The sequence below is a fragment of the Mytilus edulis genome, chromosome 5, assembly GCF_963676685.1.
Source record: "Mytilus edulis chromosome 5, xbMytEdul2.2, whole genome shotgun sequence".
NCBI classification, from domain to species: domain Eukaryota; kingdom Metazoa; phylum Mollusca; class Bivalvia; order Mytilida; family Mytilidae; genus Mytilus; species Mytilus edulis.
Genome location: NC_092348.1, coordinates 61,798,308 through 61,813,476, shown reverse-complemented (window position 1 = coordinate 61,813,476; position 15,169 = coordinate 61,798,308). Strand labels below are relative to the sequence as shown.

At 32.9% G+C, this 15,169-nt stretch overlaps 1 protein-coding gene and 1 long non-coding RNA gene across 4 annotated transcripts in view; one reads left to right on the top strand and one right to left on the bottom strand.

Moving 5' to 3' along the window:
- LOC139524149 (serine/threonine-protein phosphatase 6 regulatory ankyrin repeat subunit A-like) overlaps positions 1 to 2,599 on the top strand; it is a 46,704-nt gene extending 44,105 nt beyond the window's left edge. For all 3 annotated transcript variants that reach the window (XM_071318753.1, XM_071318752.1, XM_071318754.1), the window contains exon 2: positions 1,275 to 2,599. In XM_071318753.1, coding sequence (XP_071174854.1) covers positions 1,372 to 2,496 — 1,125 coding nt within the window. In that variant the 5' untranslated portion in view covers positions 1,275 to 1,371 and the 3' untranslated portion in view covers positions 2,497 to 2,599. The remainder of the gene's footprint in view (positions 1 to 1,274) is intronic.
- A 9,847-nt stretch (positions 2,600 to 12,446) lies between these two features.
- On the bottom strand, positions 12,447 to 13,983 carry LOC139524147 (uncharacterized). Its single transcript, XR_011664745.1, has 2 exons — positions 13,883 to 13,983; positions 12,447 to 12,875 (listed from the first exon to the last, which is right to left on the bottom strand). It is a non-coding gene; the product is annotated as an uncharacterized lncRNA (long non-coding RNA).
- Between the last annotated feature and the right edge of the window lie 1,186 nt (positions 13,984 to 15,169).

The following is a 15,169-nucleotide window of genomic DNA, read 5'->3' as shown; positions in this document are numbered from 1 at the left end:
GATAACTGTTATATTGCAGAATAAATCCAAATACAGGCCACGATAGTCAAAATTTGCAAGGATTTGAATATTTTTTGTTTGCCTCTCTTTTAAAATTGTCTTACACCTTAATGTACCGTCTGATTTGTTGTGTTGCATAGGGTCTTCCAACATAAACTGTCCGCCTCAAAATAGCCAAAGTATTCCTGAAAGTAGCGTTAACTAGCAACAATCAATCCATCAATTACTTTTGTAACGTAAGCTTGGTTGTTGTGTTATTTTATTGTTGTTACAATCTTGTTTTCATCTAATTGAACAGCATGTGTATATTTTCTTATCATAGTCGAATCTATTTAGTGTTATGTAATATCGGAATGTACTACTTTTTTGTTTTGAGTGCACGTGTATTTAGATCAATGAAACACGGCACAGAACGGATGCCTGCATAAAAAAATTATGTCTATTGTATGAATATTAGACAATATATATATATGTAGCTTCATCTTGTGTAAACAATTTTAGATACAAACAAAATCAATTTACAGCACCGTAATTGTAATTACAGTAATCATAAAGGACAAAAGAAAATATTGATATGAAATGATCAGATAATTGAAAACATTCAATTTAGTTAAAACGATGTAAATAATATCATTCCAAATTTCAGCAACGATGGTTTTCAATCTGTATATTTATACATAGTTTCGCTATTCAAACTTATCGAATATGAATGTTCACAATGAAGCAAACCGCTGTTTTTTAATTTCATCAATCTAGTCACAAGCCAGGTAGTATTATACTTCTTCATTTCACCATCACATAAAACTCAGACTGTTTCTTGCAATATTGAACACTAGTATGAAGTTTATTGAACATAAAGATAGAATTATTAAAAGTAGTCACCACATAATGTCTAACTTTTAAAGGCATACACTTATCACAACCTCTTTCCTTTTTGTTTTCTTCCATTAACATGCTTAATGCTCATAGTCTTACATTGTCACATTTCGCAATATTCAAAGTCCAGAGATCGAAATATCGAAAACGGTGAAGACGGTATAAGTGACAGTGATTATGCGACCCCAAATATAAGCTTGATGTGTACTTTTTCAGTTTCAACATTTCTTAACTGATTAACCTTTGTCTTGTACTTAATTCATCATACGTTTTTATTGAAAATCGATTCGATTCTATTTATACAACGTATAATTATTCATAAAATGTCTATATAATCTACGAAAGATTTTTAACATTTGTTAGTAATAGTTAATAACATCATTATTTTTATATTGTAGATGCTGAACCTTAATTATCAAAGAAATAGACATAAAGAGAACAAGTCTACATGAAGCAAATTGAAGACGATGATCTGATAGCAACATCTTTGTAAAAATGCCAAACAAAATCAACGTTGACGAAGATTACTTCCTACTTGATGCAGTCAAGTCGGGGAAGGAAGACCAAGTTCGTAACATTTTAGGAAATGGTTGCTATAGAAACCGAGATTACAAAGATGGCAATGGGAAAACAGCTGTGCATTGGGCCACAGAATACGGATATATCAAAATTGCTTATCTTCTCATAGATACTGACTGGAATGTAAATTTGACCGACGAAAAATGTCAAACACCCTTACATATTGCCTGCAATCATCGTCGATCAGATATTGCCATTGCTTTATTAATTGCCGGATGTGACGTCAATGTTTCGGATGATTCTGGCAATACACCGTTACAGCGTGCAATACATAACAATTTAGACACAGTTGTTTACATGCTGTGTGAAAAAGGTGCATTTATAAACACTCGAAATAAGAATAATTGGACACCTTTACACGAAGCCGTCAGAGTTGGCAACGAACAAATTGTTGACAAACTTATAAACAGTGAAGCAGATGTGAATGCAGTAACGGCATACAAAGCAACACCTTTTTCGACGGCGATATTCTATTATCGAATTGCTCAAAGAAATACATATCCTTCTATAGATAGTGTTCTACAGAAGCTCATACACAATGGGTGTAGGCTTAGTCAGTGTGATGGACAATGGTCGCCATTGTTGTCCGCCATTTCAATATGTAACAGTCACATAGCAGGAATGCTGCTTTGGCATGGCTGTCTTATAGATACTAGTATGCAGTACAGTAGAAACTTACTCGTGGATGCTTTCGCCCGGTGTGAACCTGCTGCAGTTAAACTTTTGGTGCTCTGTGGTTATAATTTAACATTTCCGGAAGTGGAACAATGTCATCGACGAATTCCAACATTTTCCAGATCGTTTCGCAGACTTGTGGCTTCTGATATGAAAAATGGAACTCATGGCGTACAAATCATGGTTTGGTTACGTGAGCGAGCAGAAAATGCGCTAACACTATCTGAAATTTGTCGTATATCTATACGCAAGTCCTTAAACCACGGTGCTGGTGACACATCAATACTCAAAAACATTGACCATCTTCCTCTTCCAAAATGTATGAAAAAGTTCATCCGAATGGAAGAATTTGAACATGCATTCTAAGTATCACTTTCGTTTTTAAGTGTGCAATATTTACAAACCTATTTATTTTTAACCCACTGCCAAATATTGATTTACAATAAATTATTTTGATATTTCATGAAAATTCAGACTCGATAGTGCAATAGGAAAAAAAGCTGCTGCAAAAATTCCCCAAGATACAAAGAAAAAATCATCAGCATCAAAGTTTTGGTTATCATATCTCATAATATTCACGTATCATGGCAACATTTATCACTTGTCTATATAAATTCAACATGACTACATGTACGCATCCCAATTACTACAACACTATGAGAAGGAAAAACAAAAACAACTGTATCTCTTCTTCCTTCTTTGTTTTAAACTAAAACAACTCACTGTATTGTGTTTAGAAGCTACTGAGCGAGATATTCACATGTTTTCTTACGAAAATGTACAAAATTACAAACCAAAACCAAGGAACAAGAAAAGCTTACTAATACATACCAATGAATGAATAAACTTGACCAAATGTGCATCCTATCCTCTCCCCATCAGTTTTGTAAACATACCATTTCTTTAGTATTGACATAAAAAAAGTTTCGGATGTAAGTGCAACTACAGGCCAACTTGGGCTTTAAAAAAAAACAAACCCGGCCTGATTAAAAGAAGCTGTAAAATTAATTATGATCAATATTACGTGCAGTGGACGAACTGTATTTACAACTAACATATGTTATACTTGGTAAGCTCATTTAGATTGACAATTATCTAGGATATTTTTGTCAAGTTATCAACTTCGGTGAAGTAGAAGCGTCATAATATATACGAAACAGTAATTACAGGATTTCGACTTTGCTACAAGTAAAACACTATAATACTACAAGTGCACCAATCCCTCTATGTTTTTATGGGGTGAGTGATACTGAATCTATATATTTCTCTGTGGTGTTTTGTGGACTGCTGTTTGATAGTCTTTCGTAGTTGTCTGTGTGTTGTGGATCTTTATAGCTTTTAATTTCATCATTGAGACAACAAAAAAGGAAAGTAACTTCATTGAATAAAACAATTTGGAGAAATCACCTGAAAATATATAGGAAAATTAAGTTGTATCAATTTCCTGAATTGCGTTGTTCTATGTTACATGTGGTTGATAGGCGTAAAATTAGATGTGTGGTGCAAACCAATGAGAAAGTAAACTAACGACAATAACACATATTGACAGACATCTAGAGGACAACATACACTTGCAACAAAGAGATGTCTGTACATAAACAGTCTATATGACAAAGGCTTAATCTAGAAAAATTGTTAAGCAAATTAAATTACTTGTGATACACAGAAAATAGTAGTTAGTTTTACGGAAGGTTTCTGCATACGTTTCATTCAAATGGACCTACTTTCCACGAAATTACCTGATTTCCTAGGTATGATGTTTTTTGCAAATTTCATTTTTGGTGTCTGCAAATGTTGACCTGATATTTAACAGTTAGCTGAATAGTGAAAGAAGACTGTTAGAAATTTGAGCGATCTGTATTATCCAAGTCTTAAAATCTTATGGTCTCTCCCAGGTTATTTGATAAACATTAAAACCAATGTACTAGTTATATAAAAAAAAATTCTTCTTATTATTTTCAGTCCTTTTTTAACGAATAATTACCACAGATACAAAGACCTATACATTATCATCTATCCACATGTACATATAAAAAAATCTATCCAATTTATCTAGCGAGCCACATATGAACTTTCAAATTGTTGTGTTGTGGTTGCAATGTGGAAGGAAGGAATAATGACTCTTTGTTTTGATGCCAGCTACAACGTTCATTTGTTTGGGGTGGTCACGTGGGGGGGGGGGGGGTTAAATTTTAGTCTGGGGTAAGGAACAATTGTCCTTAATCATGTTAATCTTTGCAAAAAATACATTTATGACAGCTAGCAGTCATATAAATGGTTTGGAACAACATTATCGTAATCAATCAACTGAAGACCTGCACATAATTTCTGTATATTGAAGTTTATTGTTTTTACGCACAGGTTGTAACATTTAGTGCATACAGAGTGGTTTCATCATACAGGATTGTTTATGTAGAATTTTGATGTAATAATTGTAAACGTTGTAAAGTTAATTCTGATTAAACTTCGCGGGCAATATTATTCAAAATTGTATTTCGCTATTATACTTTAACATGTTTAACTCGTCTCTAACATAAAGTATGATATCTTAAATAGTATTCGGAGTATAAATCGATGCTCTTTAAAGAATGCTATGCCTCTGAGAACCTTTGTAACATTTTACTAGAAAATAGCAACATGCATCGCAACATACATGTACACGCAGTAATTATTTCACTTTAAAATAATCCGATTGCTTACAAATTATCGTCAGAAATAGATGTAGCAGATAAGAGAATCACTTACATAAATATTATTGCAGTGAGTTTAATAAGTGCTTCACATGTTTTGTAAACAAGCAAGTGCAATTAACCATATGGTACCTCTGGTTAACCATTTACTGCCGGAAATTGTATGCTGCAACTTGGTCCGATCAAAACTGAGTTATGCACAGTTGTAATGTAATAAATATGATTTTGTTTTCAAATGGTCCGCTTATTATTCGACACAAGCAACATGAGCAACACATGCAGCTGATTACAATTGACTTGCACCTTAAAACAATATTAGAAATATATGACTGGCTGAATGATTGATTGTTGATGCTTATAGCTTATAGCTTAATTTTGGTAGCCCGTATAGTAGTCGGATGCACCTACATGTAGAATATCGAAAATAGATATTGAACCACTCGGTAACAGATGATCCCCTACAATTAAGAATTTAACAGAAGTTATGAGGTCATTTCAATGAAAATATGAAAAGAAATGCAATGAACATTTATTTTCTTCCAAATATATAATAACATGAATAAGGAAATGAGGAATTATTGCAAATCAGTAAAGTTTCTACACTGTGGCTGCAGTGCATGATCAAAGCTCGAGTAAGCTAGGACAAATGTAGGATGTAAACAACTGTTAAAAGAATGAGTAAATTAACACCTTATAATAAGTTATATAAAACCCGGCATGACAATGAAAATGTGAAAACAAAATAAAAAGAGGAAACCAATAGCATAATTTAAGCTTAAACAATAAACGAGGAAAAAAAGAAACAAATATGATAAACAACAATTAATGAAAACGTCGATCTGTTAATTCATTTTATTTTAACCGTTTATAACATAGTTTTTTTTTTAAAGGACCAACGATACCATTGTATTATGATCATACAAATAAAATTGGCACTCAAGGTTATAGTGCTTTACATGTTACTACTAACTATTTCTTACCAATATCGTATTTTCTTTTAATACAGCAGAACGAAGTGGTAAAAATAATTCATATATTTTTCACTTCAGGGTTATGGCGCTTTGTTTAGGTATAGCAGTTTAAGAAATGTTTGTTTTATTAAAGTTGTAGTTTTCAACTTAACCATTGCACTAATAACAGGAACAATATTGTATGTACAGTTCCGTGCGTGTCTTTTGAAACAGGATTACATAGATTGCGACTGACAGCCGATTTGATATATTTCTTTTCGATAATCCATATGTTCGAACTTTATCATGACCGATAATATCGTTTTGAGATCAATCAAAGTACGTATGTAGCATTCGTTGATACTGTAATATACCTCTACATGTATAGCAACAATAAACCCAGACTAAAGTTGTACAAATAAAAACAAAGGAAGGGGACATATTGCATGAGAGATTTTTATGAATTGAATCGCCCAAATAGACATGTTACGAAAAGGTATATTCACGACGCTGAGGTTGACAAATTACACTTTAAATGTGGGGACTGTGTCAAAACACAAAAGAGATTACCTGTGTTTACATTGAATATTATTTAAAAACTGCATTGATTCTTTTGAAGGCAATTCCGTATGGAACGAATATAATTAACAATAGTTGTACCATAAGAAATAGATATTAATAAATTCCATAATATTTTTAAGAAACTCTAATGCAAAAAACATAGGGGGGACAGTCATGTAAATGCAGTACATGTGCGGGGCAACGGAGACACGGGGTCCATACGAGTGTGAATTCTTCGGCGATCTCTTAATAGACCTTACAAATAATCTTAGGTATTATAATCTGTTTTATACCTACTAGTGAATATATATGTAACGGTCATGTTTATAATTATAGTTATGAAAAGCAAAAAATGAAGTGTATGTATTTTGATCCAGTTGTTTGCCACCTAAATTTTAATCTAACGGGGTCTGTTTTAAAACACCTAAAACACGATTTTTATACAATTTCAACTTTAAATATGTTGCATTATACAGTAGTTTAAGAAAACTTACTCCCAGTCATATAGCTTCGAATGCATGTATTTTCTTCCTTTGGTTCCTCCAACTTTGTCGTTATTTAAACAGTTTCAGCTCAATTTGTATTTTCTTTATAAGGGGTTTGTGATTGATTTGTTGGTTGATTAACGTCCAGTGGCAAATATTTCATATATGTTCAGAACGATAAGAGGTTTGTGTAAAATATGAGTCACTACTGACCGGTTGAACAACCCGTGAAGAGTTTCAAAAACATTGCATAATGACTTTGCATTCACACCTTAACACCACCTTATGCAGATATTTTGTATTTTATTAATTCCTGAAACGTTTTGTTGAAATTGGAATAATTTGAAAAAGGCAGGACAGGAGTTTTGAGTTAAAAAAAAAAAAAGGGCAGAATGAGTAACTTGGCCCCCAAAAAAGGCAGGATGACAATTAATGTAAAAAAAAAAGCAGGATAAATTAATAAAAAAAAATGTCCGGACAGAATAAGGCGATAAAAAGGCAGAAAATATATTACAACCATGTTTAAGCCCGCAGTACATTTTTTAGTAGCCTGTCCTAAGTCAAGGGCCTGTAGTTCAACGTTCAGTGGTTGTCGTTGGCTACTTTCTGTCATATTTGTTCCTCGTAAATGGTTTTGTTTTAAATTATTTCACTTTTTCGGGATCTTTTATAGTCGACTACTAGTATACGGTATAGGTTTTTCTCATTGTCAAAGACCTTATGATTGCTAATAGATAGATCATGGATAGATGTTTCATTGTCACTGATACCACATCTTATTATTTTTGTAAACTACGCGGGAAAAATATTAAACCACGCTTTTATTTAACTGCTTTCACTATCATAAGAGTCCAGAGTCACTCCCAGGTCTTTAAGGACTCTCGGCATAGTTTTTCGAATAAACTTGTAATGCAGCAATTGATTTTCTTTAGCAAGATCAAGAGTTGTGCGTTATGCACGTTTTCTCTTTTTATAAATAAATGCCTTGATTCCAATTCTTTGGGAAATATATGCCCCCAATATGTCTTGGCCAACCGTAGAAAATTGGCGCCAACTACGCGGTGGATGGCATACATTACCCACCGCGTTAGCTGCAATCGAGGGAACCTCTCATGCCATTTACAGACCACAGACTGAACCTCAAGAACAATTTTACTCCGGAAACAGACACAGACATTGTATTCATACACAGGTGATTGTGGACAACAGAAATCATATAAGATATATTCGAAGTTGTTTCCTAGAAAATCAAAATGATGCCCAACAGTATAATCTAATAATATAATATAAAATTCATCTATGTCGATCGCCCGTCGTTACCCATTGCAGACGTCATCAGCTAAGAGCTAAACCACGAGCAGAAAGAAGAAAATGTTAAAAAAAAAAAGGAATTTGCGTATATTAGAGTGTCGGGTATATGTCGAACACGCTATAAGGCCCTTAAAACTTTCAGCGTCATTTGAAGCTTACGGAGACACCAGAGAGAAAAAATCAGCCAGACTGTAGAGCTTTGTGTGGGATTAGTGGAGCGACAGATTGAACTTTTTCAGGAACTGTAATACAACAATAAAACTAATATCTAACTGGCTTACTATGTATATATTATCAATATAGAATCGAATGAACTTGTATAACTCTAAGCCCCCCTTTTTCTAGCCCACCCCGCACTCCTGCACGCGTACACCTTTCATGTCTTATGAGAGCCAGTAATGATATCACAAAAGCAATTGTCATATACGATGTTAAATGATGATGTTCTAAATAATGTGATTTGAATTAACCAAGGCCGTGTTCACATTGACCTAAATTCGGTGTTGTGTTAGTGTAACTCACACGTAAACTAAACAAAATTGCGTTCCCATTGATAAAACTCAATGTTTACATGTAGTCTAAATCATGTTTTACCTACACACAGTCGATAGTCAATGTAGACCTTGTGTAGGTTAAGTGTACACAAAACTAGGCATTTAGGACATTAGTTTTATCGTGTATATATTTAAGGAGGAAACTATTTTTGAGTAAAATTGATATTTTCGATAATTATTAGTTGTCTAAATTTTACAGATTTTTGTTTTTGTTAAAAAAAATTAACGTACTTTATTAACCCATAATCAAGACTCAAAGCAGCTTCATTGCCGAACCCATAAGGCAGCAACCAATTGATTTTCGGGGGGGGGGGCTATTATAGTTGAGTATAAAACATAAAGGCAAGGGGTGGGGGTGGTGAGCTATGGATTTTGTTTTGGAAACAAAAAATGTTTCCAGTTTTTGGACCTGAAAAAAAAATGTTTGTTTATCCCTCAGCTGCCACTATATATAATGTTAAAATTGATTTCGACTTGTCACCAAAATTTGTCCTAAAAAAAATCAATAGCTCACGCCCCCCCCCCCCCCCTTCCCCCCTTCCCCTCCACAAAAAATGAAGTAAATAGTTGCTGCCTTATTCATTTGAAAAGGTCTTCCCGAATCGACTTGACGTACACAGAAATATTCGCCACTGGTCTTTACTAAAAAAACGATCCACACATAAATGCATGACTAAAAAAAGTGTGAGGTAAATGATATGTTTGTCTAGTATCTCAGTTCCGTTTAATAACACGTAAAATAAATTAAAAAAAACGTTACCCTATTCCTTTACCAAATATTCCTTGGAGAAGAAATACCATTTGAAACGAACAGAAAAGATACAAATGTAGTGATCCCTAATATCTCAATCCTTTTTTTTCGGCTGTAAGCACGCTGTTGCAGCTAACGTTTTCTAATGCATTATCGAGACATCTCTAGTATATTCAAACTACTGCAAATTATAAAAATGGCTTTCATAAAGTAGCAACCACTTAACTTCAAAAAAGGGGGAGGGTTATCTTTTTTATCTGAGTCAGATTTTTTTTCGCGCGTACGTTTTTATTCCTTTTTTTTTCGATGCTGGTGATCAAATACTTTTTTTCTTCAATATTTAACACTATAATGTATGGGGAAACTCTTGTTTCAGAATCTTTATTTTATCTTCTGTATGACCATTTTTTTTTTTATCAAATTGGGGATCGGAATATTTCCATTCCCATCCCCAACCCCCTTTTAAAGTCAAATTGTTGTTCCCCTACCGCTAGAAAATTTTTCCAAAAATTTTGAATTCAGTTCTACGTAATGAACATTTAAATGACATATAGTTTACAAGTGGGAACAAATCTTATGTACAGGTAGCTAAACAAGGTGTATAGATGTGAACAAATGTAATGTGAAACCAGTGTACACTACACTAAACTAATTGTAAACATGTTTACTCTACACGGCGTTTGATGTGAACACGGCCTTGCAAGACGCACAGGATTTAAATTTTACCTGTTTAAATCTATTATCAATGTTTTGACACCGTCCCCAAATTTAAAGTCTAATTTGTCAACCTCAGCGTCGAGAATATACCTTTTCGTAACATGTCTAATAGTATCTAATATAGATCGCAGCAATTATATTTTTATTCTATTTTATCGTTAAGATACAAGTATAATATTGAAATTTGAATGATCAGATGTTACACAATATATTTTTGTTAGATGACTCACGGGTAGTAAGGTCGTCATATCGAGGAGCGTTTAGTACAGTGATTTTGTCATAGTTTGGATAAGTTTGACATGGTTAATTTATGTTGCTTCCCTAAACTATTGCCTCAGTTCTATTCACACGAGCAGATAAAAAGCAAATAAGATGCCTGAATCTGTATTGGAGTTCAAACGATCTATATTGGAATTGTTGTTTCACGAAATTAACGCAGAATAAGCAAGATATCGGAATTGCTATGGTTTGGTTAAGCGATTGACATGGTTCGGTTAAGAGTCTAGAAATTCGTCATGGTTTTGGTCAAGATTGTCATGGTTTAGATCGAAATAAATATATATGTGTTTCACTTTTAATACTGAAAAGTTGATTGATAGCGCCTGTTATTGAACTAAGTTACACTATATATTAACTGTCTGAGAAGAAAAAAAGCCTGTTTAACCAAATTTAGTGGTATAATCGTCAAAGCGTATGTTAAACATGTCATGTTACTTTTCGTAAGTTTTCTACAATATAAATTTAAAAGTCACTGCTCTTTTAAACTAGCTTTCGATATAATTTAACAAACAAAAAAAGACAAAGCGTTGCTTCTGTTTCACATATATAATCGTTTGTCCATATGTCCATGCTTGACTCTGCCGGGGATATCATGAGCGGCATCACTAGCCAAATAGCTAAAGACTTCTATTCAGAAGTGGCAGCCAGTCAAAAAGTAATTCTTGTTATTCATTTTCTTTTCTAGAAAACTATTCATTTGTTGGTTTTTCTTTATTGTAAATTTTGAACTAGTTAATGATGAATAAAAGGAGATGTGGGGTTATAGGTCCATGATACAGTAACCCAACTACAAAACTAACCAAAGGATATTAAGAGGACATCATAAGTCTTCAACCATTTACGAAACCGAATAGTTACGCGTGACATGGACAACAGTTTTAAAACTTATTGGTTTTAAAACTATAATAGGTGAAATTACAATAAAAAGTACTTTCAAAGTTTGAATTTAAAATATGAAAGATCACAACTCCAATTTTGGATTTAAGCCGATATAATGTTCAAGTTTATCAATTATTATTAGGAATCAATAAAAATCTTTGTAATATTGTATAAATGCATCATGTATAGTAACATTGAATTATTTCAAATATTTTACTTTTTATGTAATACAGTTTCTATACTATCTGAAAAAAACTCCTGCTAACTAGTTTTAAGTATGAGGTGGTATATTATTAAATGTGATTGAGAAAAGGATTGAAATTCAAAGAAACACGTGTTATATTGTCTGCTACATGTACATTAATTAAACTGTGTACGACCTTAATTGTTTGGCTAGACAAGAAATCATCGTTTGTAATAGGACAGAACGCATTATAAGATGAACGAAGATGAAACAGATGGTAAGTTTGTTGATATATATCACTAGTACACTTCATTTGAACTTCTTAGAACATTCAATGCTATTTTTATGCTATCTGCATTTGCCCTTTATCCTTTTTGCTTATTTGATTTTCAATTTACAAGGTAATATCAAATGTAAGATGACGTGGAAATACATAAATTAGACAGCAAACCAGCAACACAAACATGAGTTTTTCAACAATAGGATGAATTAAATTGGCCAAACTCTATATCTGCCTGTTTCTATAAAATGGGTAAATAAATAGAACAGAGACAACCAGAAATCTGAAACCATCAAACTATTCTCAGTATAGCGTAAACCAGTAAGGTATGACATATAGGACAACTTGTCGCGTCACTAGGTTCTGGACTTTTTTGGTGAGTCGCAACTTCGGAATTCAGTAAATATGTTTTTGAAATGAAATGTGTAAAACCCTTCCTTTCACAATTTGTTCATAAAGTCTATGTTTAAGTGAAGCGTAATACAAGCGGATTCCAGTTTAATGAGAACACACGGGGATCAACTGATTTGTTCTCATTGTCCAGCGAAATTCTCAGATAGATGGGCCTTGACGGAACATGAAGCACAACATTCAAACCCTTTAATGTGCGATGTTTGCGGCAAAAAAATATGCTTTAAGAATCGATCATTCCGTGACCAGACACTGTAAAATATGTAAAACAAAATAATATTTAATAAATTTAACATTTGATTTTTGATTCATTTCTAGCATTCATAAAGTTTAAATGATATATTGTCTCATTTTCAAGATAATGACATTTTTAGATATCATAACATGCTCTTTTATGAGGAAGAATTTTTTCTTAATCTTTCCTATATCAGTCAATAATGAAAATCAACAGGGTTTGCCAAAAAACAACTAAAGTTCAGTGCGACATCTGTTCTAAAATTGTGAAAAAAAGAAGATGTCTAACACGCCACATGAGAACATAAGCTGGTTCTCGACTGACTACTACACTTTGTTCATATCTATGGTACTGACGAATTCCTTGAGCACCATGTGCAAATCCATCATATGGGTTCACGATTGCACTATTTACGTTTAGCAGTAGATCTTCGGGGTTGGTCAAACTTTGCATGGCTTCTGTACTAAATAAACGTAGTATTGTTTAATTAACTCTTTTGGATTTAAGTTTATAATACGACTGCGGCAATAAAAGATTTAAAGATTAAAAAGCAAATATTGAAAAATAGGATCCTCTCAATATTGTTTCATATAATGCTATTCAATGAAACTACAGTGTTAAATATATATCGTTATTTATTTGTGTCTTTAGTGTTTCTGTTACTTGAATTTCTTGTTTAAACCCGATCTGGTGAGTTTACATTTGTGGCATGGTTAAGGCGAAGCAGAGGTTGGGGAGCCCGCAAACATGTTTTACTCCGCAATATTTTGTATATACTGTCTCAAATTAAGTGTCTGTAATGCCGTGAATATCGTATGTAACTGTGTATCATAATTTGCTATTTATTTTGGACAGAAATTAGGTTGATGATTTTCTAATTGGAATTCCTATACATTGAATTTTGTCGCAGCCTTTTATATCTTGCTAAGAAATATGGTTTTGCTCATTGTTGAATGTTGAAGGCCTCTTGATGACAAATAGCTGCTAAAATCTACGTCATTTAATCTCAGGTGGATAGTTATCTCATTGGCAATAATATTGCATCTACTTATAACATATTACTACATTGTTTGTGCGTTCTTATGTCCTTTTGTGTTTCAAATGGAACGATTTTTGTTAATTTTGATAGTAACTCTTCATTGTACACGAGAAGAACTACATAACTGAACCATGTCGAACATGCACTTAACCATGACACTAATGAACCAAACCATGACACAGATATTTCAGTAATTTTGAATTGATTGCAAATGTAGGTATTTTTCAGAATAATTGACCGCAGTGTTATATCACGAAGATATATGTGATGTAACAGACTATAAGAAAATAACTTTTTTTATGCACGATAAACCAATTAGCAAGTTTTAAATTTTGACATACGCAAGCTTTGTTCTGTGTTAAATCATTAACTATATGATACAACTTGTGATGTACTAACATATTTACTTTATACAAAGGTACTTACCAGCTTGAATTAATGATCAGAAGTTCCGTTTACAAAATATCCCAATGTTTACATTTTTGCATTGGTTGTCATCAAAAAGACTTAACACCGTCATGTCAAACTTATCCAAACTATGACAAAATCACTGTACTAAACGTTCCTCGATATGACGACCTTACTACCCGTGTGACTGTTACAATAACAATTACACATTAGTATAATTTTCATAAAATCTGAGTTTAAGTTTAAACTAAAATTTGAAGGAAATTCTTTGAAAAATAGGAATAAATATTGAAATTTGAATTAATTTGATTACAATAAAGCACAAATATAAAGAAAATCCATGTAAATCAGGATAAGTTCTATCTTGTCTGTTCGGGTCTTTTTTTCAAGTTCGCGTTGTGTTCTTTATTGTACTCTATGTTTATATAGACGTCTCCTACAAAGCCTGCGTCTTTTAACAAATGAATTTGAAATAAAAAAGTAAAGTCTTATGGGCATAGAATTAGAATCGATTTATTTTACATGTTGTGACTATAGAAGGAATGCAAACTGAAACAACAATAAATAAAAAGACGAATGAAAATTAAGGGGCACTAGCTGTCAAATTTATGCTCATCGATTTGACTCAAATTCTCATATTTTAATTATAACAATGAAAAACATTTATCTGAATTGTAAAAAGTCTAAGATAAAAAATAAATAAATAGGGCATGGGCTCGATGAAATGTAGTTTCGTTTTGTGTGAATTTTGGTCTAGATGCCATCTAAATAACTATAGAGTTGACCTCCGAAGACCTTCAATTGACATTTAAGTGATATAAATATAAATATAGATGTAAAAAGAAAGCGAACTCGTGGAATTTGATTTTCCTTTGTCTGTTTAATTTCATATAATAGATATAAATATATATTAATCATCGTTTTTACCTGTATAAGAATGATTTGTGTGTATCGAATCAGTCGATCAAATGATTAATAAAATTGAAAATGAAAAAGAATAATGTGTCAAAGAGACAACAACCCGACCATAGAAAAGACAACAGCAGAAGGTCACCAATAGGTCTTCAATGTAGCGAGAAATTCCCGCACCCGGAGGCATCCTTCAGCTGGCTCCTAAACAAATATATATACTAGCTCAGTGATAATGAACGCCATACTTAACTCCAAATTGTACACAAGAAACTAAAATTAAAAATAATACAAGACTAACAAAGGCCAGAGGATCCTGACTTGGGACAGGCGCAAAAATGCGGCGGGGTTAAACATGTTTATGAGATCTCAACTCTCCCCCTTTACCTTTAACCA